Source organism: Erythrolamprus reginae, chromosome 2 (genome assembly GCF_031021105.1).
Source record: "Erythrolamprus reginae isolate rEryReg1 chromosome 2, rEryReg1.hap1, whole genome shotgun sequence".
In the NCBI taxonomy this organism is placed as follows: domain Eukaryota; kingdom Metazoa; phylum Chordata; class Lepidosauria; order Squamata; family Dipsadidae; genus Erythrolamprus; species Erythrolamprus reginae.
This window is the reverse complement of record NC_091951.1, coordinates 97,589,736-97,617,230: the sequence shown is the minus strand read 5'-3', so window position 1 is coordinate 97,617,230 and position 27,495 is coordinate 97,589,736. Positions and strand designations below refer to the sequence as shown.

The following is a 27,495-nucleotide window of genomic DNA, read 5'->3' as shown; positions in this document are numbered from 1 at the left end:
ATTTCCAAGGTAGCCCAGTAAGATCAACTGGGTCAGTCTATTTCATACTAACTAAATCTGAGCCTGTTCCATCTCTCAAGACAAAAATCTTCAAATGGATGTAAAAAGAGAAGTTTCTTTGTAGCAATATATTGATTCAAGAAACGAAATTGGAGGCTGTAGGAACCACTAAATTTCACTATGCTTCATGTGTGATTAAAAAACATGAATGAAAATCTTTTGCTTTTATTAAAAAATATATTTTAACATAAGATTATATAAACCCATCACTATTTTAATGTTATAGTCCCCAATTCTTTTTATACTCTGTTGGGATTACAAATATAAATGCCTGTCTTTCCTTTTGGGACATTATATGTGGTGGGAATGCCACAAAGCGAGTGATTACGGGGGAAAATAAGACAATGGTTGGAAGAAATTTTAGAGATGAAATTTAATTTGAAACCTGATCTTTTCCTGCTAGGAAGAAACATTGCTAAATATGAAAAAAAAGTATATTTAATGTTACATATCTTAACTGCAGCAAGAATAGCACATGCTCAAAAATGGAAAAGTAAAGATGTTCCCACGCCACAGAGGAAGAAATTTTATTCAAAATTCTATCATGTGCAGAGATGGACAAACTGACACGAGTTGAAGGACAAATCACATATAGATTATTTAGAAGCATGGAATAAATTATATAACAGGATAGAAAAAAGGAGAACCAAGATTAGATGTTAGTGAATATGATGGGTAGGTTCAAAAACTAATTCAAATGTAGATGGATATTGGAAAAAATTAATAAGAAAAAAGGAATGATTATTGTATACAGTATAGGTAAACTGGATAGTCTATCAAGTACTTTTCCTTGTATTTTCTATTAGTTTGTATTATGTTGTGTTATTGTATGTATACCTTATTTTTAACTTTACTATAAATAAAAAACTTTAAATAAAAAAAATGCCTGTCTTTCCCCTGAGACATTTGATAACAAATGTCAATTTAATTGTATCTTCCATTTTATATCCAACTAGGTGAATTATTAAATGACTAGAATTATTTCTTGACACAACTGTTAAATGCAGGAAAGCTATTGGTAAGCTTTTCCCAAGAAAGTTAAGTTCAAGTAAAACTTGTAATTTTTTGCTTATCGGAAATGGTATGGAGATGCAAAAACATGCACGGGGGTGAGAAAAAAGGGCTAAATATATTCATTTTCAAAGTAATAGAGTTGATTTTTAAAAGGCAAATAAATAATACCGCCTGACTGTAGGAAGTTAGCACCCAACTCCCTCCTAGAAAAATGAAATATCCTAGCAAATATTAAAAAGGCAGATTATATAGAATATCCCTGGAAACAGCTTTTAGGCAGAAAAAACCCTCACTCCTAGTAGCCCCCCACCTTTGTCAATGTGCCATCAAGGAATAGGCCAGCTCACTAACACCCCCCCCCCCCACTTTGTTAATAGCCTGGAGCAATGTATTTTACATAACAAAGATCTATCTTCTTCAAACAACCATATTAGGAATTGCCCAAAGCCCTTCATTACAGCATTACCCAGCAAGGTTCAACTGAACTTGAACTCAAAAACACAGCCTACAGAGTTGCCCCTTTGTGGCCCCATGGGAGTCTGACAGCCAATCAGAGTGCATTTCTTGCACAGGAGCAGGTGGCCTTGGGGTGGGGCCCAAAACAAGGAACTCAGCATCTCTTTCTCTTTTTTCTCTCCTTCAACATTCTGGAGGCATGTGATCTCCCTTTTCCCAGTCCTCAGACCATGTGGTTCTGCTGTCCTCCATTAAACCATCTTTCCAAGCAGTCACTATGCTTTAGGTGTCTTCTTCTCCACTTAGAACCAAACCCAGAAGAATATTCCTTACAACATGCCCTTGGCTCATCCAGTTTATTTTAATATTTTCTGGATACAAATTATAAATTTTTTAGGTTATAGATATAAATTCCAATAATCTAAGCCAGAAAGTTTCACCCAGAATTATAGCATATTCTAATCAGAGCTGTCTTCATCACTATCATTGGAATCCACTATATCTTCCGTCTCTGAATCTTCCTTTTCCTGAGGAGGGGAAAATGCCAAATATTTAAACAACTGGAGAACACAAAACAAAAATTCTCCATTCCTAGACAAACAGACTAGATAGCATTTTTAATCTTAATTATTTACATTTCTATTAATTTTAATTTTTTACATTTCAATGAACTGGGTATTTTACTCATATTTTAAAATTAGAATTGATTTAAGAGAAATCTCTAAGCAATAAAATAAACATGTTTGCACCATAACTTAGAATTAGAATTGCAATTTGCAGCCATATTATTAGGATTAGTCTTATTTCTATAAATGAAAGAAAAGATGAATTAGCCCTTCTTTTCCCATCTTCGGAAGGGGGAAAATTGAGTAATCCTTTCAAAATCATTATTCATTTGATTGCTCAGCACTGCTTTATGAAATGTCACAGAATAAAACATGTCAATATCTGTTTGAATAAGAAGTGTAAATTGTAAATGTATAACTCAGAAAAAAATGTTGCTAAAATGTCAATGGTCAGATTTTTAGTGGTTCTGTGTTTTTATAGATTAACAATTATGACATAAAGTATATTTAGCAGTAGTAACCTAACTAAAGCGGAGGAGAGAGCTGGAATTCAATTGCACTTTCATGTTTGTTACTTTTTAAAACATTGCTGCCATTTTTCATAAATTTAAGAAAGGAATAATTCGTAATAACTAACATATCCTTGTATAACTATTTTCCTTATATTGCCTACTCCCTCTAGAGCTAGCATCTCTTTGGGGGAAAATAATTTGCCATAAGCAAGCAATCTGCCTCTAGATGAATACCTACCTCTCCAGGATCCGTTCGAGAGTGTGTGGGCGTCTCTGTCTCTTCTGCTTCGGTTACTTGTGATGCTTGTGAAAGGATCTCTTCTCCCTAGATCAGATTAAACAATTATGATGTCGTTCTGAAAAGAATACTGGAATCTCTGTAACAATGTGAATAGGGCTTTATAGGCTGCCCTGCCTTTCAGTCTGAATGAATCAAAATACATTCCATAATGTGCAACTCAAGGGAAATACAATAATTGATAATCAAGTAATTGCAGTAGCATATTGGGGGGTTATGCTTTATACAGTGTTCCCTCGATTTTCTCGGGGGATGCGTTCTGAAACCGCCCGCGAAAGTCGAATTTCCGCGAAGTAGAGATGCGGAAGTAAATACACAATTTTTGGCTATGGACAGTATCACAAGCCTTCCCTTAATACTTTAAACCCCTAAATTACCATTTCCCATTCCCTTAACAACCATTTACTCACCATTATTACTGGTACTCACCATTGAATAAGACACAGTGATCCTGATATTTATAAACATAATTATTTATTAACAATAATTAATTTTTTTGTTATTTATTTGCAAAAATTATTAGTTTGGCGATGATGTATGACGTCATCGGGCTGGAAAAACCGTAGTATAGAAAAAAACCCGCAATGTATTTTTTAATTAATATTTTTTGAAAAACCGTGATATAGGCTATCCGCGAAGTTCGAACCCACAAAAATCGAGGGAACACTGTATTGGTAAAATGAATCCCAAGGCATATTAAAGGAGACAATGAATATGGGCTGACATTTTGCTAGCAGAGATTTGGAAGTTTGTTCATAGAAATTTATCAATATGTTAGTTCACTGATAAGCTGAAGCTATTTTATAATTTGTTTTTATGCCAATGGCTTTTATATCTGTGAAGTTTCAAGATATGAACTACAATGCAGAGAAGGTAATTGCTCAACATCTCTATCAGACAAGGCCTCAATGGCGGAGAAGGAAAATCCATTCCCATGACTATTTCCTCTGGTTATGGTCAGGCAATCCTGATCTTGAAAATCACTAAAAGAAGAATGGAATACTAGACAGGGAAACAGCAGGGAAATCTCTCCAGTTGTTAAGTTAGTCACATAGTTGTTAAGTGAATCTGGATTCCCCATTGACTTTTATTTATTTATTTAGAAGATTTATAAAGCCACCCTCTTGCTTGCAGTGACTCTTTGTCAGAAGGTTGCAAAAGTTGATCACGTGACCCCTGAAACACTACAACCGTTATAAACATCAGTTTATATTGCCAAGCATTTAGGTTTTTATCATGTGACCATGGGAATGCTGCAAATTGTAAGTGTGAAAAATGGTCATGTCACTTTTTCAGGGTGTTGTAACTTTGAACAGTCACTAAGTGAACTGTTCTAAGTCGAAGACCACCTGTATGAATCAAAGCTGTCCTCCCTATGTAAACTCATTGTACAACATCTCTGCTTCTTTCTCCCATTTGCATTATGTAATGGACCAAATAGACCTATTGGGCAGGAGACTCTGTTATTTCAGTAGATACCAAGACCATAGGCATATTTTCAAAAAATGAAATGGTGGCAAAGTGTGCCCACCTGCCAAGAAAAAAAAAAGAGAAGAGTAAGATGACACAGAGAGGATACTGAGAGGTAAAAAGGTGGGAGATTTGTGATTGGCTACACTTATCATCACAGGCATTTTGTGAAAGTGCCCATAATATTTCTACTGACTCCAAAAGTTCAATTCTGATATTGGAAAGCTCAGTTGAAAATATTTTAGTGAATAATATTTGAACTACAGTGTGCCCTTGACTTTCGCAGGGGATACGTTCCAAGACCGCCTGCGAAAGTCAAATTTCCGCGAAGTAGAGATGCTCCCTTTCTTTCCTTCCTTACTCCCCCTCCCTCCTCCATTCCTGGTTTTACTTACCCACAGAGCCCACGGGGCAATGGGGTGGCAAGCAGGAGGCTTTGCTGGGCGGCAGTAAGGCTTGCCTTCAATTGGAGTGTACCAACGCTCCGAGAATTAAAGGAGTGGGATGGGAAGGCTGGGGCAGAAACAGAACTTTTATTTAAAGAAGCAGGACGGCTGAGGTGGAGAGGGGGAGGAGGAGAGTTAGAACGCACAGTATTATACACCAGGCAGCCCCAGAAAACTCTTGGTGTGCAAAAAATCCACGATTTTTAAAATAATATTTTTTGAAAAACCATGGTATAGACTTTTTGTGAAGTTCGGACCTGCGAAAATCGAGAGAACACTGCATATTCTATTAATGGTACCTGTCTATCATTAAGATCAATAGTTATAATTTGTGTAATTCCACAACCCTCAATAAAGCTTCTCTCTTGAATTTGCTCTTTCAATGGATTCTTTTCTGAAAAATATTTTTACTGGAAGACAGAAGTAATTTCACGTCATCCCTATGAAAATATGATCAATTATTCAATTTGTAGCGCATGAGCCACTATTTACTGAACAAACAAGCCAGAGAAGAAGATGGAACGATATCTGCTGTCCCTTCTATGGAGACCCCAGGTCAATGTAACAATTATATTTTTGTATAGTGATTCGTCATTTTTTAAAACTATTTTGTTTGGCAATTCTTCTATATACTAAAGCTTATTCAGTACATTCATTTTAATGTCATCTGTTATAAGCAACAATATTTTATACATTTCAATGATTCTCTGAAGCTTAATTCCAAATCATATGCATCAGATTCGATAATTAATATTCAAGGTTTTCTAAATAATAATGGCCAATGAACATGGGTAAAACTGAATTAATGAGCCATTCATGAGACACATACACTTACCTGCAAGTCCCTATTTTTGAGGATGCCCACCCAAAAAGCCTCCTGACAATGATTGAGAGCCAGCATTGCTTTCACTCGATAAACAAATAGCTCGAGGGACTTCTTTAGGAGAGGTACATGACTGGTGAGACCTGTGTCTTGATGAATCTACATGTTTAAAATATGAAAACCAAGAAAGAACTGTTCATATTCTTCCTATTCTTTATTGCACAAATCAATATTGTATTTTATGAATGTACTAAGTATGTCTCTTTAGTGCCCTTTGCATTTTTCTTGGAGGAATGCTTTCCCTATTGCTAATTAAAGAATGTAAAAAAAAAATCACAATATTTATATTATAATAAAGTACTTATAACAGCAGAACCAGCAATATTAAGGTGTAGATAAACTAGTTTTAGTGCATATTAGTCTAAGCAATATTACCCTTATTCTTATTGTTATACATGACTGGAGATGGGATTATGAACCGGGATGGCGCAGCAGGTAGAGTGCTGTACTGCAAGCCACTGAAGCTGACAGTAGATCTGCAGGTCAACGGTTCAAATCTCATCACCGGCTCAAGGTTGACTCAGCCTTCCATCCTTCCGAGGTGGGTAAAATGAGGACCCGGATTGTGGGGGCAATATGCTGGCTCTGTTAAAAAGTGCTATTGCTAACATGTTGTAAGCCGCCCTGAGTCTAAGGAGAAGGGCGGCATAAAAAATGAATAAATAAATAAATAAAAATAAATAAACTGCGCATTTCCAAACAATAGTTTTTCACTGCTCCATTACAAAAGATGAATAAAATACTAAGAGTGTGGTAACTTGGTAGAAATAGAGACAATAAAATAACAAGAGTTCACTAGCACTGTAGTCATAGTATTCTTTACCTTAGAGTGGCCACAAATATGATGAAGTTGTCTGGTGCTCATTTGCAAGGTTTTCAACAAACTTTGCACATCCTCCTGCAACCCAAAGAATTTGCATTTGTGTAAAATGGCTACCTATTTAAAATCTTGTTTTGTACAGAGGTATATTTGTGGCAGACTGAGGATGATTTGAGATTTCAGTTATTGAGTTTTGAAAATCATACTTTATGTTTAAACTAGCATATCCACTAAATATTTAAGCCATTGAGAACCACTACACAATTTACATGACACTAAAGGCAGGCAAGTCATTAAATTAATAAGGGTTTGCCTAGTACTTTCACGAGACCTCCAGCAATTAAACTGGATCACAAAGTAAGGAAAAAATATTACCAATAATAATAATAACTTATGTGGCAATACCAGAGGATAGTAGAATGGAAGTAAAAAAAATGGAGGTCAAAATATCAAGATCTAAAAACTGATGTTGAAAGATTATAGCATAAACCTGCCATGGTGATTCCAATGGTTATTGGCACACAGATGGCATGTTAAAAATCCTTCGGTGACACTTTGTTAATCGTGCATTGACAAAATTTCAATCTGTCAGTTACAAATGACCACACTTTGTGCATTCCACACATATACTATGCTGATACATTATGGCATCTTAGGTTTTTAGGAAGAACTTGATACGAATGAAGGCTAACACCAGCTAAAGAACTGGCACATTATGATTTCACATGTGTGAAATGCATGTTGGGAACATAATAATTTATTAAATTTATGTGCCATCTGTTCCCAACAACTCTGGGCAGTTTACAATAATTAAAAATATTTTATGGCAAAAAAAAAGAAGAAAGAAGAATGGAAAGAAAGCTTCATTAAACATCCTTGTTACAAAATAGCAGTGGCAAACCAGCAATGAATTCAAGAGTTAAGGTGAACTTTTGGTCATCTTTTCCTTTTTAAAAACTGAGCTGTAATTCTATGTGTGTGCGCGTGCATGAGCGCCTTTGAGTCAATTTATGACTCCTGGCAACTGACTGGGCTAGTTCCTACCTTTTTCTTGGCAAGCTTTTTCAAAGTGGTTTGTCCTTGCATCTTTCTTAGGGCTGAGAGAGTAACTGACCCAAGATCACTGAGCTGGCTTTGTTTCTAAGGCAGAACTAGAACTCAGTTTTCCCATCTAGCCCAGTGCCTTTATCACTGGACCAAACTGGTTCTTTTACAAGAACATATTTATTTTACAATTTCAGTTTCTATGGCTGTCCATATATACACATTGTGTTTCCCAAAAAATAATTATTGCCATGCACTCAAAGGCCCGACTGGGCTTAATATCAGAGGATGTCTTGTTTTGTGGAAAACAGGATATACGTATTGTTTGTTCCAGGTTTTTCCCCCCACTCAATGTGTCCCTGCCTTCCTTTTTCCTCCACCCCACCACGATCTATTCCCAACAGCTTTCTCTTCTTTATGAGCTCAATGTGCCTCTGTGTTCCTTGTGGGGTGGAGGGAAAAGCAAGGAGGAAGAGAGGAAGACAACTCCGATCGGAATGAAATAGAAAAACGGCCGAGATTACATTAAAATATAAAACTCCCGCTCCTTCTCCTAAAAAGCAGGCAGAGTGGAAGGGAATGAAAAGTAACAACTCCTCTGATTGGCCAGCGGCCAAGTGTCCCCTGAATCCAAAAGGCCAGGGCGAAAGTGCTTCTGAGTCCCGTTGGGCAAAAGGGCCAGGGAGAAAAGGCAGCAACCAATGGCTGGAGGGCAGAAGAGGCTTGGCCAAGTGGAGGAGGCTAAACGTCCCATTCCAATATATATGTGGGGGTGGGTATATATATATATGTGTGTGTGTGTGTCTGCACGCCCGTGCGTGCACACACATACACAGTTTCTCCCAAAATACACACACACAATTTGAAATATTTAATACATGGGTGTCAAATTCTATTTCATTGAGAGCTGCATCAAGATTGTGTTTGATCTGGGGTGGCTGGGATGGGTGTTGCCAGCTTGACATCACTTGTGTCAGGGGCACTTGTGATCCGAGAGTTCTGCCAGACAAAAAGGGCTCCCGAGCTCCATTTTCAGCCTCCTGCAACAGTCTGCCAGCAAAAACGGAACTCGGCAGGACCATGTGCAGCCTTCCTGAGCTCTGTTTTCACTGGCAGAGGCACTGTGGGCCAGTCCTTTGCTGTTTCTACGGCTGCCCCATGGGCCAGATCTAAGCACCCTGCAGGCTGGATCGGGCCCCCAGGCCTTGATTTGATGCCCCTGATCTAATAAGTAAAAGTAAAAAAACAGGATGCAGCACTCATTTAATAAGATATTACTTAACAACCTATGCTTGTTTTGAGAATTGCCAGATTTTCAAGAAAAATTGTTTCAAAGTTCTTACCGTTCAATATAATTATTTATTTATGCTAATTTCTCCACATTTTTCTGCAGTACGTCACTGCACTACACGCTTAAAAAGAACAGATATGAGCAGTTTAAAACACCCTCACTCAATCAAGGAACATCCCCATTCCTAACAACTTACCCTGTGCTTTTTAAAACTGTAGTCCAAGAGAGGCATACCAGACTTCAAAAATGTCTCAATAAACAGACGACCATACTGGGTAAACAAAAACACACAAAATGTCAGCAAATGTGACCCATTCTATCAAACAAGGGTCAGTGCTTTACCCTTGGTTCGTTAGTCACAACATTCAAGCACTCACTATGCTTGCTTAAATTTTAAATGATCTAATTTCTTATTAAGTTGGTTATCATCATCAACTTTATTTAAATGAACTCTTCATCAGCAAATCCAAGGTTGTACCAATAATGTTGGAAAATTTAATTTTTAATCCTATTGTTGCTTCCAGATTTTCTCAACATTCCAACTAGTTACTCCCTTCACAGATTGACACAGAAACTAGATATTTTGGATGGAAGCCTTGTAATGCAAATAGAAGTCCACTTATGCAATCAGAATTTTGCCTTCTTCCCTCCCTCCCGCATACCTGCAAATATCCTCCTCTACCTTCTTGAGATTTTCAATGTCCACAAAGCAGCAAAAGCAAAGGGGGCATCATTTTACCTTCTCACTTTGCTGATAGAAGATATTTACTAAAGCCCACCCAAAATTCACACTGTAGTCAGCAGTTTTCTGTTCTTTAATCTTTGTGAAATCAGATGATATACAGTAGAGTTGTTGTGTTTGCAATTATGACAGTGGTGAAAAAATAACTTTGTGACCAATGCCCACATTTACAATTTTGAGTTACAAGTTCGGCATTACAACACTGTGTTATCCTGCTCCTGGCTCTTTCTTTTTCCATCCCTCAAAGAGGGGAAAGATTGTCTAAACCAGTGATTTTCAACCTTTTTGGAGCCGCGGCACATTTTTTACATTTGCGAAACCCTGGGGCACATTGAGGGGGGAGGGGGCTAAAAAAAGTTTGGACAAAAAAATTCTCTCTCTCTCTCTTCCTCCCCTTCACTCTATTTCTTTCTCCCTCTCTCTTTCTCTCCCTTCCTTCCTCTTTCTTTCTCTCTCTCTCCATCCTCCCTCTCTTTTTTGCTCTCCCTCTCCCTCCCTCCCTCCATGTCTTTCTCTCTCTCTCCTTCCTTCCCTCCCTCTCTTTCTCTCTCTCTTGCTTTCTTTCTCTCTCTTGCTCTCTCTCTTTCTTTCTCTTGTTTTCTCTCTCTTGCTTTCTTTCTCTCTTGTTCTCCTTCTCTCTCTTGCTCTTTCTCTCTCTTGCTCTTTCTCTCTTTGTTGCTTTCTTTCTCTCTGAGCTTCGCGGCACACCTGACCATGTCTCGCGGTACACTAGTGTGCCACGGCACACTGGTTGAAAAACACTGGTCTAAACAATTTCTTCTTAAGCTCTTTTCTCCACAACACCTAAAAAGTGCTAATGGCAAGTTAAACAAATTCAATTCTGTAAACATAATTTGTTGATTAGAACCCCAATTGTCTAAAACTGGGAAAGCTCTAATCAATTTCATATTAAAGGCTTTTGTTTTTGCCCTTAAGGGAAACTTAAGTAAAGTCTTAAACACTGTCATGGTCACCTGATTTTCAATTGTCAAATGCTTCGCTTAATTATTGAGTGAATTGCAGTCACTAACAAGGACTATCTGTATTGATAGGAATAAGGTACAGAGTCAAATGGACTCCTCAGAATGGAAGCTTTGGGAAATACTGAATTGACTGCAGCTTTTCAGCACTGAAGAGTTCATTTTGAGAAATGGCAAAATTAGGCAATATTTAACCCTACAAGAAAACCATATTAGGTTAGAAGCCTTCTGAAATATGTGTCACCTAAAATATGCATTCATTTCTACACCTACCCACCAATGAAAATAGCACATGACAACCAAACCAGAAACAAGCAAACCAGAAGGCAGAACCACAATGCTTTCATCTCAACAGTAGCTATGATCCTCTACCTCTGAAGTCCACTTTCTCCTTGGGAAATAGGTTGCTGTGAAAAGTTATACCAAAAACAAAACTGTCATGTAGAAAATGCGGACATCTCTTCTCAGAGCAGGTATATATGGGAGAAAGCTGATATATTGTAATAATTAAACATTTCCTGAATTTCATGTCTCTTAACACATGATTTTCACTTACCTTCAAACAAACACTGAGTACAGGGCGACTGTCAAATACCTGTTTGGAGAGAGGGGGGAAAATCTCCCTTTAAATATAATATATTAAAATATAATACATTAACTATAATAAAATAATGTAATGCTAGTTAAGAAATACAACTACTACTGCAGAACATGAACAGTACATATCACTGCATTCCTTCCTAAATATCACAATGATACTACACCATTTATTTGAAAGAAAGACTCTCAACAGCCAACAATTAAAACAGAGCAAAACAATAGAATGCCCTTTCAACAGCAAATATTCAAATTAACCACAAAATGGTCTCACCTATACATACTCAATCATATTAGTCACCCTTATTAATTGCAGCATAGCAGAGAAGAATTTTTGTTTACCCTTCATCTTATTTGAAAATGCAATCCCCAATGTAACATGAGAAGAGCTGCCAAACCCCAGATATCAAAACTGTAAATATCCCCCTATATAAACAAATGTGTGCATGTGATATATTAACAATGGTGATGGATGGATGGATGGAAGGGAGGGAGGGAGGGAGGGAGGAAGGAAAGGGCAGCAACAATACAAACATAAAAATAATAGCCTTAAATATGAAAAATGTAGTATTAAGAAAAAAAATACTGATATTGTAAGACTGTATTAGTGGAATTATCTTTTGTTTTTTAAATGTGGAAACTTTATTAAAAAGTATTAAAAAATAAAAGAAAATAAAGATATGATATGTGAAGTAATTCTAGTTGTCAAACCTGAAAGTCAGCAATATGATCCTTCCAGGATAATCATTCATATCACAGAGGGCGTTCACTGACACATATTCCAATAAATATAAAGTGGTACCTCTACTTAAGAACTTAATTCGTTCCGTGACCAGGTTCTTAAGTAGAAGCAATTTTCCCCATAGGAATCAATGTAAAAGCAAATAATGCATGCAAACCCATTAGGTAAGAAATAAAAGCTCGGAATTTGGGTGGGAGGAGGAGGAGGAAGAAGAGGACGACAGTCGCTGCCAAAGGAAGAAGGTGAGGTGAGGGGAATCAAAAAAATCCATAACTTTAAGGCTTAAAAAAAAAAGAGGGGCTCTGAGGCAGCGAGGAGCACGCACCTCCAATACACATGGGGTGAGGCTGCCTCTCATATACTGGCTGTTGCTGTTGCTACCTGCTGCCTCTTCCTTCCCATGCTGAAGGACTCCCCTCTCTTCTCGCTCTCAAGCCGGCGCCTTTCCTTCACTGTGGTGACTCCTTGGCTGCCCAGAGCGAAGGGAGTGTTTCTTTTCTCTAGGCGCTGGCAGAGGTTTATTCCCTCTCCAAGCACCCAGAGAAAGGAAAATGCTTTGTTCGCCCTGGACTGCCAAAGCCTCCTTAAGCACCACCAAAAGGCTCCTCTGGCAGCCCCGGTGGCCGGGATTAAAGGGGGAATGGTAGGAAACTGGCCGGGCCTTCGTGCCGCTCTCCAATTTTCTGGGAAATTTTTCCGGGCTCAGGTTCTTAAGTAGAAAATAGTTCTTAAGTAGAGGTACCACTGTATACAATAAATGCATATGGTTAAAATTTCTTACAATATCTAAATCTTGCAAGACTTATATTCTTACTGCACATGATCTGTCTTGCTAAAACAAGATACACCAGAATGCTTCTTATAAGAGAAATGTATTCAGGATAAAAATAATGTTTCAACACAGTTCACCAGGTCTACAAAGTCAACTAGCCACCAGGAATGGCTGGTATATAAAATTAATAATAAATTTAAAAATATTTAAATCTGAATAATCTATATCAACAGACAAAATGCCAGCATTATTTCATATACAAGAAACACTAATGTGAATGTTACCCACCTTGACCAAATTAACAAGGATGTGGAAATCACGCACAGCCAAATTCCAGTGCAACACCTTCTCTAACTGGATCTATGGAATGCAGGTAAATTACATTACTTAGGTATCATCCTGTAACTGTTTAAGACAGAAAGGATTTCAATATATTGCATCTAACTTGACCCATTTATGGAACTATTAACTTTCATCCCTCAATTTCATATAGATATATTATTGTACTTCATGTTCCTATTGCAAAGCTACTGTATATTCAAGAAACTTGTTAATTGCTCATCAAATATAGATTTGTTCCCTCCGCCACGGCCAAAATTTTAGATTGCAAATATAATGTTCTATTCTTGTTAACAACTCCTTTGTGATCTATAGAACCTACATATGCAAACTTGAGTTGATAGATTAAGGCTGCAAATTTTGTAGATACCTAGCCTGGAATAACAGAATTACAATAAACAAGTGTGAATGGTACTGAAGCATTAGATAACTCAAATTTTATGCTAAGACCTACAGACTTCTTGTACAGTTTTAGCTTTTAACAACTTCTATATAAAATATAAACTATCTATAAAATGCACCAGAGAAGGAATTTTGTGGTTGATATTGATGCAAAAATTTGATCAGATTTGCTTTTATTGACAAACCTGGATTTAATTGAATCTTTATTTCTACACGCATATTTCAAAGACTTAATGCAAAAGACAAAATGTTCATTTGGAAATTCCCTGGAAATAATGGCCAATATAGTTATATGCTAAATACGCTGACATTTACATTAGGTACAAGGATCTATGCATCAACACCTACACAACTGATATACATTCAATCATACAGATAGTTACAAAAATTATTTAAATTGACTAAGAAATGTAAATTGTCAGGAAATCTGTTTTTAAAGAGATTGGGGAGCAACGTACCTCCCTGCAAATGGTTTTACTGAGATTTTAACATAACAATTTGTTAATTCTAAATTCTACAGCCATGCGGAAATCATAAAATAGGCAGGACTTCAAGTTATATTTCCTATCATCCACTTTTTCATGCACAAAAACATATAAGCAAACATATAAGCAAACAAACTAGGTTTGATTATAGGGAGCAGAACTTCCACTTGATTCCTATCCAGTGATCTTTATTTATTGAAGACTGCTGAAGAAAAACAAGTGTATGTTTGAGGCTGGGGAGAAACCAGCTGTCCAAATACAGATGGTTATTATGCAAACATACCCTAGCCGTCTTCTTTAAAGATGTTTTTTATCCTGCTTTTGTCTCAAGTATCCATTAATTTGGAAAGGTGGGAGGATGAAACATGAGTTTAAACTCCTTAAAAGTCCCTGGAAAAAATCAATGGCTGTGAGTGGAAGCCACAGATAAGAATTCCATAGTATTTGTCTGGCCAATTTGATCTGGCAGGGTTGGGTACACCAGGTTCCATCAATTAAACCAGTGTTTCCCAACCTTTTTTGAGCCGCGGCACATTATTCGTATTTTCAAAATCCTGGGGAACACTGAAAGGGGCGGGGGCGGGCTAAAGAAAAGTTTGGACAAAAAAACCCTCTCTCTTCCTCCCTTTCGCTCTATTTCTCCCTCTTTCTCTCTTTTCCTTCCTTCCCTTCATTCTCTCTCTCCATCCCTCTTTCTTTCTTTCTTCCTCTCTTTTTTGCTCTCTTTCTCTCTCCCTCCTTCCCTTCCTCTATGTCTTTCTCTCTCCCTTGCTCTCTCTCTCTGTCTCTCTTGCTATCTCTTTCTTGCTTTTTTCTCTCTCTCTTGCTCTCTCTCTCTCTTTCACTGTCTTGCTATATGTCTCTTTCTTTCTCTTTGCCTCTCTTGCTATCTCTCTTTCTCTCTCTGTCTCTCTTGCTATGTCTCTCTTTCTTTCTCTTTCTCTCTCTCTCTGTGCCTCTCTTGCTAAGTCTCTCTTTTTCTCTTGCTATGTCTCTCTTTCTTTTTCTCTCTCTCTGCCTCTCTTGCTATGTCTCTCTTTCTCTCTCTCTTTCTCTGCCTCTCTTGCTGTCTCTCTTTCTTGCTCTGTCTCTCTTTCTCTGCCTCTCTTGCTATGTCTCTCTTTCTCTCTCTCTCTGCCTCTTATATGTCTCTCTTTCTCTCTCTCTCTCAGCTGACTGCAAGCGGGAGCCCTGACGGCGGCAGCTGGACGTGGTGCTGGACACCGTATATGCCAGGCACGCAGCGCCAGCATGTACGACGTCCAGCAGAACGTCCAACCGCCACCGTCAGGGCTCCCACTTGCAGTCAGCTGAGAGAGAGAGAGCGAGCGATCCCTCTCGCCGCCGCCATCTCCCCCGACGGCCCCCCCCCCGCTCCCATCGGACACTTGCCGTCGACGAAAGAGGAGCTCCAGCTGGGCGGGGCGCTGCCGGTACTTCCGTCCTGGGGCTCCCGCTCGCAGCTGTCCCCCGCCTCCTGCTCGATGCCGCGGTTTTCGGCGCTCTCCTGCTGGGCCCCAAAGAAAGAAGGCGGGAAAAAGGTGCGAAGAATGGAGCTCTCCTTCTTCCTGCCTTCTTTCTTTGGGGCCCAGCAGGAGAGCGCCGAAAACCGCGGCATCGAGCAGGAGACAGCTGCGAGCGGGAGTACCGGCAGCGCCCCGCCCAGCTGAAGCTTGGCGGCACACGTGGCCATGTCTCGCGGCACACCAGTGTGCCGCGGAACACCGGTTGGGAAACGCTGAATTAAACAATGCCACCTATTGGGTGTTGTAATACTCAGCAGGTACCTCCAAGTCAAAATCCAGTTTTTATGTGTGTCAATACACAAATACTAATACTACATACAGTATGTTCCTTGTAAGTCAAAATTCAGGTGGGTATTTTCAAACCTCAAAAGAATACATGGCCTTTTCTTGAATGATGGCATATTCATAGCAATGCAGGTTCTAGTTCATCACATTACCTCACTTAAATCTGATGATTTTCCAGCAGATATGCTTCTTATTGAAGCCTCTAATTTAGTCATCATCACCCGGAAGAAAATGGGAAAAGTTTGTCTGGTTAAAAAAAAGGGATGATGAAATATTAAATATATTCATTATAGCCCACACCATTATTATTTATTTAATTCAACTTCTATGTCGCCCAATCCTGAAGGACATTACTACTTTTTGGCATATATCACTCATAAATCTTGTTAAACTACTCACAATCTTGCTAAGCGTCCAACTATTATGATAAGAGAACTATACACTATGTCTCCCTAAATGTGGTCTTTGAAAATCTTTCAAGTAAGATTTATTTCTGGTGAATTGTCCACTGAGAGAGAAAAAACTGGTTGTTACAAAAAATACAAAAAGCAGCCCAAAATAAAAATGAAATCATGGGTATTATCATTCAAAATAAGAACATTGAATCCAAACCAAGGGAGCAAAACAAAGTTAAGTGAAATATGCTAAATTTTGTCAAGGATAGCAAATTTATCCAGCATTCTGTTGTAATTAGATGTGAGTATTTCAACTTGCAATAAGATGTGTGGAGAAGGACTTAGTTAAGTTATTGTATAAACTTAGTTAACAAATATGTTGACAGCTGTCTTTAATATTAAAAATGATGGTGGCATATTGTTGAAATTACTCAATAACCTGGTATTTGCAGTATTTAGTATATCTAAAACATGAAAAAAGTCATAGGATGTATGGTAACATTGAAGCAACTTACTTTAAAGAAAGATGAACAAATCTGAACCATAATCACTCATAACTCTTGTTAAGCCACTCATAAACAATATTGCTAAGCGTCCAACTATTATGATAAGAGAACTATACACCAAGTATTTCTCCCTAAATGTGGTCTTTGGAAATTTGTCTTCTTAAAATACAGTATATTTTAACTTTAATTTATTTATGTAAGCCAACTTTGCATTCCTGAAACCAATTAAGATCAGATACCACAACTAGCCTTACAATCATGATACACTACTATAAAATAGTTCCATTTTGCTGCCATAGCATGGTCATCTAAGCCTTGCATCTTCTGGAAATATTCTTAAATCTAATACAGGTGAAATCAATACATATTCTTAAACAGATCATCTATATTCCAAAATTTGGAATGTAATAAATCTTGGCATCTTTAAACTTCCTACAGCCTGGTTTACCATGATAAGAATATTTAAAAGACATACAGCAAACAGTTTTCTGGCCAAATAAAATGTAATTATTACCTGGTCAGTGTAGGATAGGTAGAAGAGTATCCATCTTTAGAAGAACGAATCAGCTCTGGAACCCCAGTGCTTGAAATGTCTTCTATCTCCTTCAAGATATCATGTGTATATTCCATATGAATACTGCACAGAACAATTTTTCACAAAATTATAGATGTCTCTTTTGAGAGACTGCATTAAGCTTTTTTTTTCAACAGTGGGTTTTATCTAACATAGGGAAAAACATAAATCTTAAAAAAAAAATGATAGGGTTTTATATGTTTTTAATATTAGATTTGTTCCACTACTGTATTGTTTTTATTACTGTTGTGAGCCGCCCCGAGTCTTCGGAAGGAGGCAGCATACAAATCTAATAAATACAGTAATACCTCGCCTTACGAGCTTAATTGGTTCCGGAAGTAGGTTCGTAAGGTGAAAAGTTCGTAAGACGAAACATTGTTTCCCATAGGAAACAATGTAAAAGCGATTAATGCGTGCAAGGGGGGGGGGAATCGCAAAATGGCGCTCCGCTGGGCGCAGGCGCCCGGCTGTCACCTTTTAAAACAGCCGGGGGGCTTCTTGGCGTTCTCCTGAATGCCGAACCCAAAAGTTCGGGTACGGGTTCCGGAGGCCGCTGAGAAGTGCACGGCTGTTTCAGAAGATTACAGCCGGGCGGCGGCGCCCAGTGGCGTTTTCGGCCGATCTGGAGGCTGGAAAGGAAGTGGGGAATCCCAATAGGGAATTCCATGGGCGGAGCTTTGACGTCACGAAGACGTTCTTCCTGGAGGCCACGTTCTCGTGACATCAAAGCTCTGCCCATGGAATTCCCTATTAGGATTCCCCACCTCCTTTCCAGCTCCAGATCGGCCAAAAATGCCGCCGATTGCAAAAACGGCGCTCCGCCAGGTGCCGCCGCCCGGCTGTAACCTTCTGAAACAACTGGGCGCTTCTCGGCGGCCTCCGAAGCCCGAACCTGAACTTGAACCTGAACTTCCGGGATTGGCGTTCGGGAGAACGCCGAGAAGCCCCCCGGCTGTTTCAGAAGGTGACAGCTGGGCGGCGGCGCTTCTCGGCGGCTTCCCGAACCCTGTAACCTTCTGAAACAACCGGGCGCTTCTCGGGGGCCTCCGGAGCCCGAACCTGAACTTGAACCTGAACTTCCGGGATTGGCGTTCGGGATAACGCTGAGAAGCCCCCCGGCTGTTTTAAAAGGTGACAGCCGGGCGGCGGCGCCCAGCAGAGCGACATTTTGCAATCTGCGGTGGGTTCGTAAGCCGAAAAAAGTTCGTAAGAAGAGGCAAAAAATTTCCGAACCCCGGGTTCGTATCACGAGGGGTTCGTATCATGAGGGGTTCGTATCACAAGGTACCACTGTATATATATATATATATTAATATATTAAACCTGATTTTCATTTCAGCAGCAGACATAGTTATAAGCATGCATCTATTGAAATTTTATTCAAAATCAATCCAGTCAACATTTTTAGCTGTAGGAATAATTAATAGATAGTCCTTGCATAATATGATAACCGAACTATAATTTCTGTTGCTAAGCAATGCAGTTGTGAAGTGTGATGTCAAATGACTGCATCACTTAGAGATGAACCTGGCATTCCTGACTATCATCATTAAGCAAGAATCATGAATAGTTAAGTGAAGATCTCCTTGCAATTTCCTGCTAGCTTCTAACAACTAAAGTCTGTAGGGAAGCTAGGAGGAAGTTGCAAGTCCCAGGTGGCTCAAAAGCAGGTAGATAAGTAGCACATTCAGTTGATTCTAGTCTAGGGGTTGCTGCTGCTGTGTGGGCGAAGGTGTATCAGTGGTCAGCGAGGCATGGTGAAGACAGCAATTGCCTGGTGGGAGTATGTGCAAGGGCCAGCAAGGCATGGCATAAGTGCAGTGGGGTTGGGGGTCAGTTATGGGACTTAGTGGAGTCACTTGTGATCTTCTCTGCTGGCTCCCCCAATGACTTCGCTTATGGGAGGCCAGCAGAAAAAGTTGAAAATTGTGATCATATTATCTCAGGGTGCTGCAACTGTCATAAGTGCAAACTGGTTGCCAAGCACCCAGATTGTGATCATGCAATTGCAAGGGTGCTGTAAGAGCCACAACTTCAAGGACTTGTCATAAGTACCACTCGTTCAGCGCCATCAGAACTTTGAACCATCACTGAATAAATGGTTGCTAAGTGAAGATTACCTATACTGTATTTGCAACCTTTCACATTTCTTTTGTTCAACGGTATGCCATGAGAAAAAATGGTGGGGAGCAGAGTGCTAATTTTCAATTCTGACACCATTTTGACATAAAAAATTTAGATTTATTTTGCCTTCCAAGCAGAAAATGCAATTTGTTAGTTTTTTTAAAAAAAATGGAGGCTTAAGAAAGAAGGGCCATTTTGCTCACTTTAGTTCTTTGCTGAAAAATAGTATTGGCTGATAATAACAAAAGTATGACATTATCAAATTTTATGAAATTGCCATGCTTCTCAGATGAAAATTAAGCAAATAGTGCTAGAAAGATCCAGTAGCTTACATTGCCAAAGTGTTTATTCTTAAACATGGGTAAGGAAATTGCCTATTTATAGGGCTGCTTTTGAAAAAACGTGAATCGCAACAGCATCAAAAAAAAAGTCTTACGTCAGCAAAGCATGGAGAGCATCATTAAATTGGGGGCCTTTCTGACGAGTTCCACTGGGCTGCATCCAAGATTGGCAAAGGAAACCTTTTGTGATAGAAGCTGTCAAACAAGATATGGCTGCTCACTAAGATTTATTCTGAGAAAAATTTTATTTGTTAAATTTAATAACATTTTGAGTTAAAGTCTTGCAATTTATGACAATGATAAATTCAAAGCATTTCAGGTATTAGAAACTTTACAACACTTATAGTCCTATCATGCTGTATCTATTTTTAAACTAGGCCCATCCATTATGAAGGAGGGAAACTAAGCTTTACCTATTTTAAATTAAATTATTTTATTCATTTATTGAATTTATACTGCATTTCCCTATTATCAAGAATGATTTTTCACAATATCCATAACACATACACCCTGTTTCTTCAGTTGGAATTATAGATAAAATTCTCAGGAATACAAAATAAATCCTTCCAAAAATATTGACATTCAATAGCAATAAAAAGAAATTCCATATGTTACCTATTTCTTTGCTTTTCGGATTAGCCACAGATTTTTCAGCAATGACAAGCAGAAGCTGGGTAAGACTCAATGCACAGTAAATATTGGGAATGCTGGGCTGGAAATTCAGTAAATACTGGAAACTGTGACTGCAAGATACAGGTGAAAAGGGAAATGAAAATATAATTTGCTAGTAGACCTAAGCATTACGTTGATTTTTTCTTGTTAATAATTAGTCCTGCAATGCGTTCCTAATTTTGTTTTTCTTTTAGCTTCTTTTGGAAGAGTGCATGAAAGAAAAATGTTTGTGAATTCTAGCCTCTGAAATACAGTATTGATGTCCTATCAAGTCCTTCGTACTAAGTGCGAAGCTGCATGATTCTTTTCTGGTACCTGAGTAGGTCCTCAAGAGGAAGCTCTCTATCTCCTGGCTTAAGTCTGCATGCAAGAATATGCAGACTTGCTTTTAGTAAGCCATGGTTCTCATGCTGAGAAAATCCGTTCCTGGATGAAGAAAAAAAGAGCATAGATTATTTGTTGCTATAGTGTAGGAAGTTAGCGCCCACTCCCTCCCCTAGAAAAATGAAATATCCTAGAAATATTGAAAAGGAAAAATATATGTTTCTCTGGATGAGGAAAGGAGAAACATATTCCAAAGACAAAGCAGCTCCCTGCCCCCCACTTCAGCTGCAGGATGATGGGATTAAGACGTTCACCCTTAGAACATGGATAGGAATAGCCCTCTACCCATCTCAGCAATGGCACCTGGGAAGATTACATCAGCCAAGCCTGGGACACAGGCAAAAGCCCTACAGAGTTAGCTAAGACCCCCACCTTCTGGGAGTCTGACCACCAATCACAGTGCATTTCTTATACAGGAACAGGAAACTCTGAGCTGGGGTCCAACAGAGGGTATAAAAAACTCAGGGACTCTCAGCAATTCCCTTCTCTCCTTCAACATCAAGGCATGTGATCCCCCTTTCTCTGGGATCCCAGACCACGTGATCCTGCTATCCTCCATTAAACCATCTTTCCAAGCAGTCCCATGCTTCCAGTGCCTTTTCCCCCACTTGGAACCAAAGAAGGATATTCCTTACAATAGTTAATACAGCAGGAACAAAAAGCTTGATTTGTCTTTTGTTTGAACATACTTTGAGTATGATCTCTAAAAAAGAAGCCATCATTACAGTAGTCTGGTAGATCAGTTTGCTCATTGCCAGAGTCATAAAAATATTGTGAGGTTGCTGTATGAAAAAGACCCCTCTTAGTTTATGTTTAGGATGGTCCGCTACATGACATTCTACAAAGAAAATAGAAGGCCAATAATAAAATGTTAATTTATTCTCACCCTTATATTTTTAATTCCATATACTTACCAAGCAAACAGAAAGTGAAAGATTTGCAATAAGCGCTGATAACAGGATGACATTAATTGATGTTCCTGAACATTGACACCTGGTCCATCTATCACACCATGGTTCTCTGCAATCAGCGTCTTAAGTAAAGAATACATTACTGCATGAAAGGCTGTAGTGGTTTACTTATGCCATGATGTAAAAAAGGCACTGTATGCCATTATAGATAAATAATTTGTGTTCCAACCTGGAAGTAGTTATGCATATTTTCTATGTGATTGCACAGTGGCTTTAAAAGTTCATCAGCATACTCAATCACTTCTTGAGATGTTCTTTGGCAAAGATGTGAAAATCCAGCATTTTTATTTCCTTTTCCCTGTAAAAAAATATACATTTATTCTTTTGAAACACTTTTTCTCCTCTGAAATGTAGCCCATTGGGGGTTAGAAACCTGATCACGCTTTCTGTGAAGAAATCAAAGAAATTGGGTATAAAACTGGGGGGAGGGGGGGGAGATAACTGAAAATACTGGCACTTAGCATTTATCTGAAAGGTCAAGATTTATACTCTCTAGTTCCAGAATGCAGGTGTCAGGCCAAAGTCACTTTAGTTAGGGTCTTTGGCCTGACAGATTTTATATATTTTAATAGGTATTCTTTACTATGAGAATTTGGGAGGAGAAATAGAATGAGGACTGTGTATGTAGCCATAACAAATTCCTTCTAGATAGTCAAAATCATCCTTTGTCTTTGCACTCCTCCAACTGCACGGAAGGAGATGGGTGGATTCTGCCAAGTTGGCAATTGAAGATTGGTCAATGTGATGGACTTGGGGGCATGGGGACAAGGGCTTGTGGGTGTGGGGACCAGGGCCCAAGGTCATCCAGCTGACTTTCTTGCGTAAACTGGAATAGAGCTCAGTCTCCTGGTTTCTAACTTGGTATTTTAACCACTAAACCAAACTGGCTCTCACTTTCATTTAAACAAAGTTCTTCTTTAAACGAATTTCTTAAGATTCTGTTGCTTAAAGCTACAATACCTTATTCACATGATGCATACCTTTAAGAAAGGGGGTCTCCTTGCAGAAGTTGGTATTAACATATGTTCCATTTTCCGGTACAAATCTTCTAAAAGGAACAGGAGCTCAGTTGGCTGTAACTGAACTACTTCACGAGTCTAATATTTTAAAGGAAGAAAACAGTATAATTCCCGTGATCATGGTAAGTCATATGTTCAGTATATACATATAGTGAATTTAGATTTTTCAGGTAGCTGAACAAAGTTCTTAAAATGCTTAAAAAGGGCACGTGTTTGCAATTCTCTCATGAAAGGCAACAGGATCAACTCATTACATCAATGATAGGTAGGCATATTGAACACTGCAGCAAATTGTCTTAATGTATCATCCACCTATTTTCCTGTGAAGACAGATTAACTGCTTTCTCAGTGACTTACTTCTAAAAATTCAGAGAGAAATTGCCAATAAAGCTCAGGCACTGAAAAAACTTGTACACTAGATGAGTATCACTATCCAGAATTAGAGCTATGTTTACAGCACAGAACTTGGTATACAGAAAGAATCAAAAACGTTCTAACAAGATATGCCAAACGCTTATTGTGAATAGTGTCTAAGTATCCTGTGTTATAATCAAGATGACTTTCTTTAATATTTAAATTCACTTGATTATGATTGTGTACTCTGATACAACAAACTGGAAGGCTTAAATTCAGAAACCCCACACTAATATTTGCCCAGCAGCTTCATAACATTAACTCCTACATAAAATCCCAGTGGAAAGTAAACTGGATTATTGAATGCCCATATTCTGAGGGAAAAACATCTGACCTGACATAAAATTTAATGTGTTTTGATGCCACCGCCAGTGCTGGAAAACTCTGAATAGAATTTGCACCTTGTAGTGCATCTATCAAGGTTCTCTGTTTAAATGGGGGAGAGTGTCCTCCCCTGAATGTGATGATGGTGCTCCTCACCAGACACTGGCTGCCATTTAAGGACTTATCCAGGAGGAAAAGCAGATTTTTGCTAACTGATAAATACTGCTCTTAATTAGATAAATGTTCTAGATATTAATATATGGAAACTTATTCCATTCCCATGAACCAATGTATTTTAAAATGTAACCCATAACATGTATAATTTCTCATACCTTACAAAATTGACTACATATTTTCATCTTACGTGTACCATAGTATTGTGCTCCTTTTATGCACTTTTCCTACTGTTATCCATGTACTCTATGCCAGTGTTTCCCAACCTTGGCAACTTGACGATATTTGGACTTCAACTCCCAGAATTCCCCAGCCAGCAAATGCTGGCTGGGGAATTCTGGGAGTTGAAGTCCAAATATCGTCAAGTTGCCAAGGTTGGGAAACACTGCTCTATGCTATGTGCTAAATAAACAAATGCTTGATTATAACTGAAATACTGATTTTAACTCAGACAAATGTTTTGAAAGGTGAAGAAAACTTCATTCTGAAGTTAAAGATTTGCCATCATACTAATCTAATCACCTTTGTGTGCATCTCTGTGTCCAAAACAGATTTGGTCAGCAGTCCACAATGAAGGATGGTAAAAACCTCCAAATCTAATTCACGGAAGTATGCACTGTAATTCTGCAGCTGTATTAAAGAAGTTCCGGGATCTTTTTCTGGAGAGTTCTAAAGAGAATATAAACTCCTTTAAAAGAAAATATAAACTGAGAGCTGGCAATCATCTGCAAAAGTGGCACCATATTTCGGATTGAGTCTTAATGGCACTTGATACAGTGTATATGCTGGTTGTGCAAATTCTGCTTTGTTAACTTTGTAGCACTGGTAAAAAGGTATACAGTGATCCCTCGATTATCGCGAGGGTTACGTTCCAAGACCTCTCGCGATAATCGATTTTACGCAGTATAGTGGTGCGGAAGTAAAAACACCATCTGCGCATGCGCGCCCTTTTTTCCATGGCCGCGCATGCGCAGATGGTGGAGCCGGGGAGCGATGAAAGTGCGGAAGCCGACAAAGATTGCTTTGAATGTCGGCTGCCCCCCCCCAGCGCGTCCGGCGCCTTCGCCGCTACCGCCCGCCCGCCTGATCCACCCCTCTCACCGGCTTTCGGACACGGGTCCTCCTGCAGCAGCGCTGCCGAGCAGATCAGCTGCTGGGCGGCCGAAGAAACCTTCCCTGGGTCTTCCCCGCCGCCCACGCAAAGGGGAAACCCCGATCTTCAGCTCCTCGCTGCTGCCGCGCTGCCGAGCAGATCAGCTGCTGGGCGGCCGAAGAAACCTTCCCTGGGTCTTCCCCGCCGCCCACGCAAAGGGGAAACCCCGATCTTCGGCTCCTCGCTGCTGCCCGCCCGCCGCCCGCCCGCCGCTCGAGAGCAAGAGGGGGAGAGATAGAGAAAGAGAGAGAAGGAAAGAAAGAGATGAGAGAGGGAGGAAGAGAGTGTGAGAGAGGAAGAAGCAAGATAGAGAAAGAGAGAGAGAAAGAAAGATGAGAAAGGAAGGAAGAGAGTGACGTCATCAGGTGGGAAAAACCGTGGTACAGTGATCCCCCGGTTATTGCGTCCCCGACCATTGCGAACAGGGTAATTTGCGATTTTTCAACCCGGAAGTCAAAACACCATCTACACATGCGTGCCCTTTTTTCTATGGGCACGCATGCGTAGATGGCGCCCGGCAGATCAGCTGCTGGGCGGCTTCCCTGGGTCTTCCCCCTCTTGCTGGCGGGAGGGCGAGCAGCGGGCATCAGCAAGGAGTTTCCCCACCGCCCACGCAAACTCCTTGCTGCCGCCCGCCCTTCGCCCGCCCACACCGTTCATTCTCGCCGCATTGGAGCTGAGTCCTGAAGCGAATTCACTTCAGGACTCAGCTCGAAAGCGGCGAGAGCGAGCGCGGACAAGCCGTTTGCTGGCGCTAGCTCTCGCCGCTTTGGAGCTGAGTCCTGAAGCGAATTCGCTTCAGGACTCAGCTCCAAAGCGGCGAGAGCGAGCGCGGACAAGCCGTTCGCTGGCGCTAGCTCTCGCCGCTTTGGAGCTGAGTCCTGAAGCGAATTCGCTTCAGGACTCAGCTCGAAAGCGGCGAGAGCGAGCGCGGACAAGCCGTTCGCTGGCGCTAGCTCTCGCCGCTTTGGAGCTGAGTCCTGAAGCGAATTCGCTTCAGGACTCAGCTCCAAAGCGGCGAGAGCAAGCGCGGACAAGCCGTTCGCTGGCGCTCGCTCTCGCCGCTTTGGAGCTGAGTCCTGAAGCGAATTCGCTTCAGGACTCAGCTCCAAAGCGGCGAGAGCGAGCGCCAGCGAACGGCTTGTCCGCCGCCTGCCTGCCCGCTAGCGAGGAGCCGAAGATTGGGGGCGGCGCGGCTGTTTTAAAACGTCGCCACCGGCATGGGGGGCTTGCCAGCACCCCCCGGACCCCCAACCCGGGTTTGGGGGGCTGCTAGGAAGCCCCCCATGCCGGCGGCGACGTTTTAAAACAGCTGCGCCGCCCCCAATCTTCGGCTCCTCGCTAGCGCTGCGGAAGTTAAAAACACCATCTGCACATGCGCAGATGGTGTTTTTACTTCCGCAGCGCTACTTCGCGAAAACCCGCTCGTTGCGGGGGGTCCTGGAACGGAACCCTCGCAACGAGCGGGGGATCACTGTATAGCAAAAAAAACTCGGACATATTTTTAATTTATTATTTTTTGAAAAACCGTGGTGTAGCGTTTCGCGAAGATCGAGATCGCGAAGATCGAGGGATCACTGTACCATAATTACACAATCTGCAGAATCTAATGTTTCTTCAATAATCACTAAAGATGTTCTGATCAAATGAATGGAATGAAAAAAAAATCAAAGCCTTTGAGAAATTTTCAGCTGGTCTTTGATTTCCATCCCTGTGATGATCTATGTGTGTGCATATCCAAATGAATAAATAAGATTAAACTACCTATCTGTAATGATTCTGTTTCAAAACTTCAGGCAAATGATCATCATAGTGCTTACTAAGAATCTAAAAATATATTACTCCCAGAGATACTTTCTATCCAATCTTAATACTAACTAAAAAGATCCCATTACTCTGCTTTATTTATTCATTTATTGGACCCGTATGCCGCCCCTCTCCATGGACTCGGGGCAGCTCACAACAAATCAATAAAAAACACAATATATAAAATACATCTAAATCCAATTACCGTATATACTCGAGTATAAGCCGACCCGAGTATAAGCCGAGGCACCAGTTTTGCCACAAAAAAACTGGGAAAACTTATTGACCCGAATATAAGCTGAAGTTAGAAAATGCAGTGGCTACTGGTAACTTATAAAAATGGAAACCAATAAAATTACATTAATTGAAATATCAGAAGATTACATGTTTTAGAATAATTATTTTAAAGAAAACCAGTAAACTAGCTCTGTAAATTTAAAACAGGATTCCTTCTCATCATCTCATCATTAATTGGATTTACATTATTGTTCTGTTTTTATATATGCTGTGAGCCACCCTGAGTCCTTGGAGAGGGGCAGCATACAGATCCAGTTAATTAAATAAATAAATAAATAAATAAATAAATCTGTATATCCAAACAGAGCTTCAGCATTAGCTGCTGTGAGGTTATCAGCATAGAAAACCAGGTAGGTAGGTAGGTAGGTAGGTAGATGATAGATAGATAGATAGACAGACAGACAGACAGACAGACAGACTAGTGAGACAAGCAAAACTTGCAAAACACAGACAGCTCTTGTGGTTTTGTATCCTAAATATGCAGGTCCTATTAGGAATTAAACTTGCTCTCAAACCCACTTTATAAAAGGCAACTTTTAAAGATCCACAAACATACTTTAGGAATTCCTGTCTAGCTCTTGCCTTATTAGTTCCTATCCAAGCAAGGATAG

The 27,495-nt window shown here is 39.9% G+C and overlaps 1 protein-coding gene across 3 annotated transcripts in view; it reads right to left on the bottom strand.

Annotated features, from left to right (window-relative positions):
• Nucleotides 1-1,872: 1,872 nt before the first annotated feature.
• The window catches only part of FANCD2 (FA complementation group D2), a 63,591-nt gene continuing 37,968 nt past the window's right edge, over nt 1,873-27,495 (bottom strand). For all 3 annotated transcript variants that reach the window (XM_070738864.1, XM_070738866.1, XM_070738865.1), the window contains 16 exons: nt 24,151-24,297; nt 22,678-22,794; nt 21,867-21,995; nt 21,641-21,759; nt 20,658-20,768; nt 20,286-20,413; nt 19,766-19,865; nt 17,146-17,268; nt 15,883-15,976; nt 12,982-13,053; nt 11,139-11,177; nt 9,057-9,131; nt 6,529-6,603; nt 5,658-5,804; nt 2,847-2,933; nt 1,873-2,057 (listed from right to left, as the gene is read on the bottom strand). In XM_070738864.1, the coding sequence (XP_070594965.1) occupies nt 1,989-2,057; nt 2,847-2,933; nt 5,658-5,804; nt 6,529-6,603; nt 9,057-9,131; nt 11,139-11,177; nt 12,982-13,053; nt 15,883-15,976; nt 17,146-17,268; nt 19,766-19,865; nt 20,286-20,413; nt 20,658-20,768; nt 21,641-21,759; nt 21,867-21,995; nt 22,678-22,794; nt 24,151-24,297 (1,632 nt within the window). In that variant the 3' untranslated portion in view covers nt 1,873-1,988. The remainder of the gene's footprint in view (nt 2,058-2,846; nt 2,934-5,657; nt 5,805-6,528; nt 6,604-9,056; nt 9,132-11,138; nt 11,178-12,981; nt 13,054-15,882; nt 15,977-17,145; nt 17,269-19,765; nt 19,866-20,285; nt 20,414-20,657; nt 20,769-21,640; nt 21,760-21,866; nt 21,996-22,677; nt 22,795-24,150; nt 24,298-27,495) is intronic.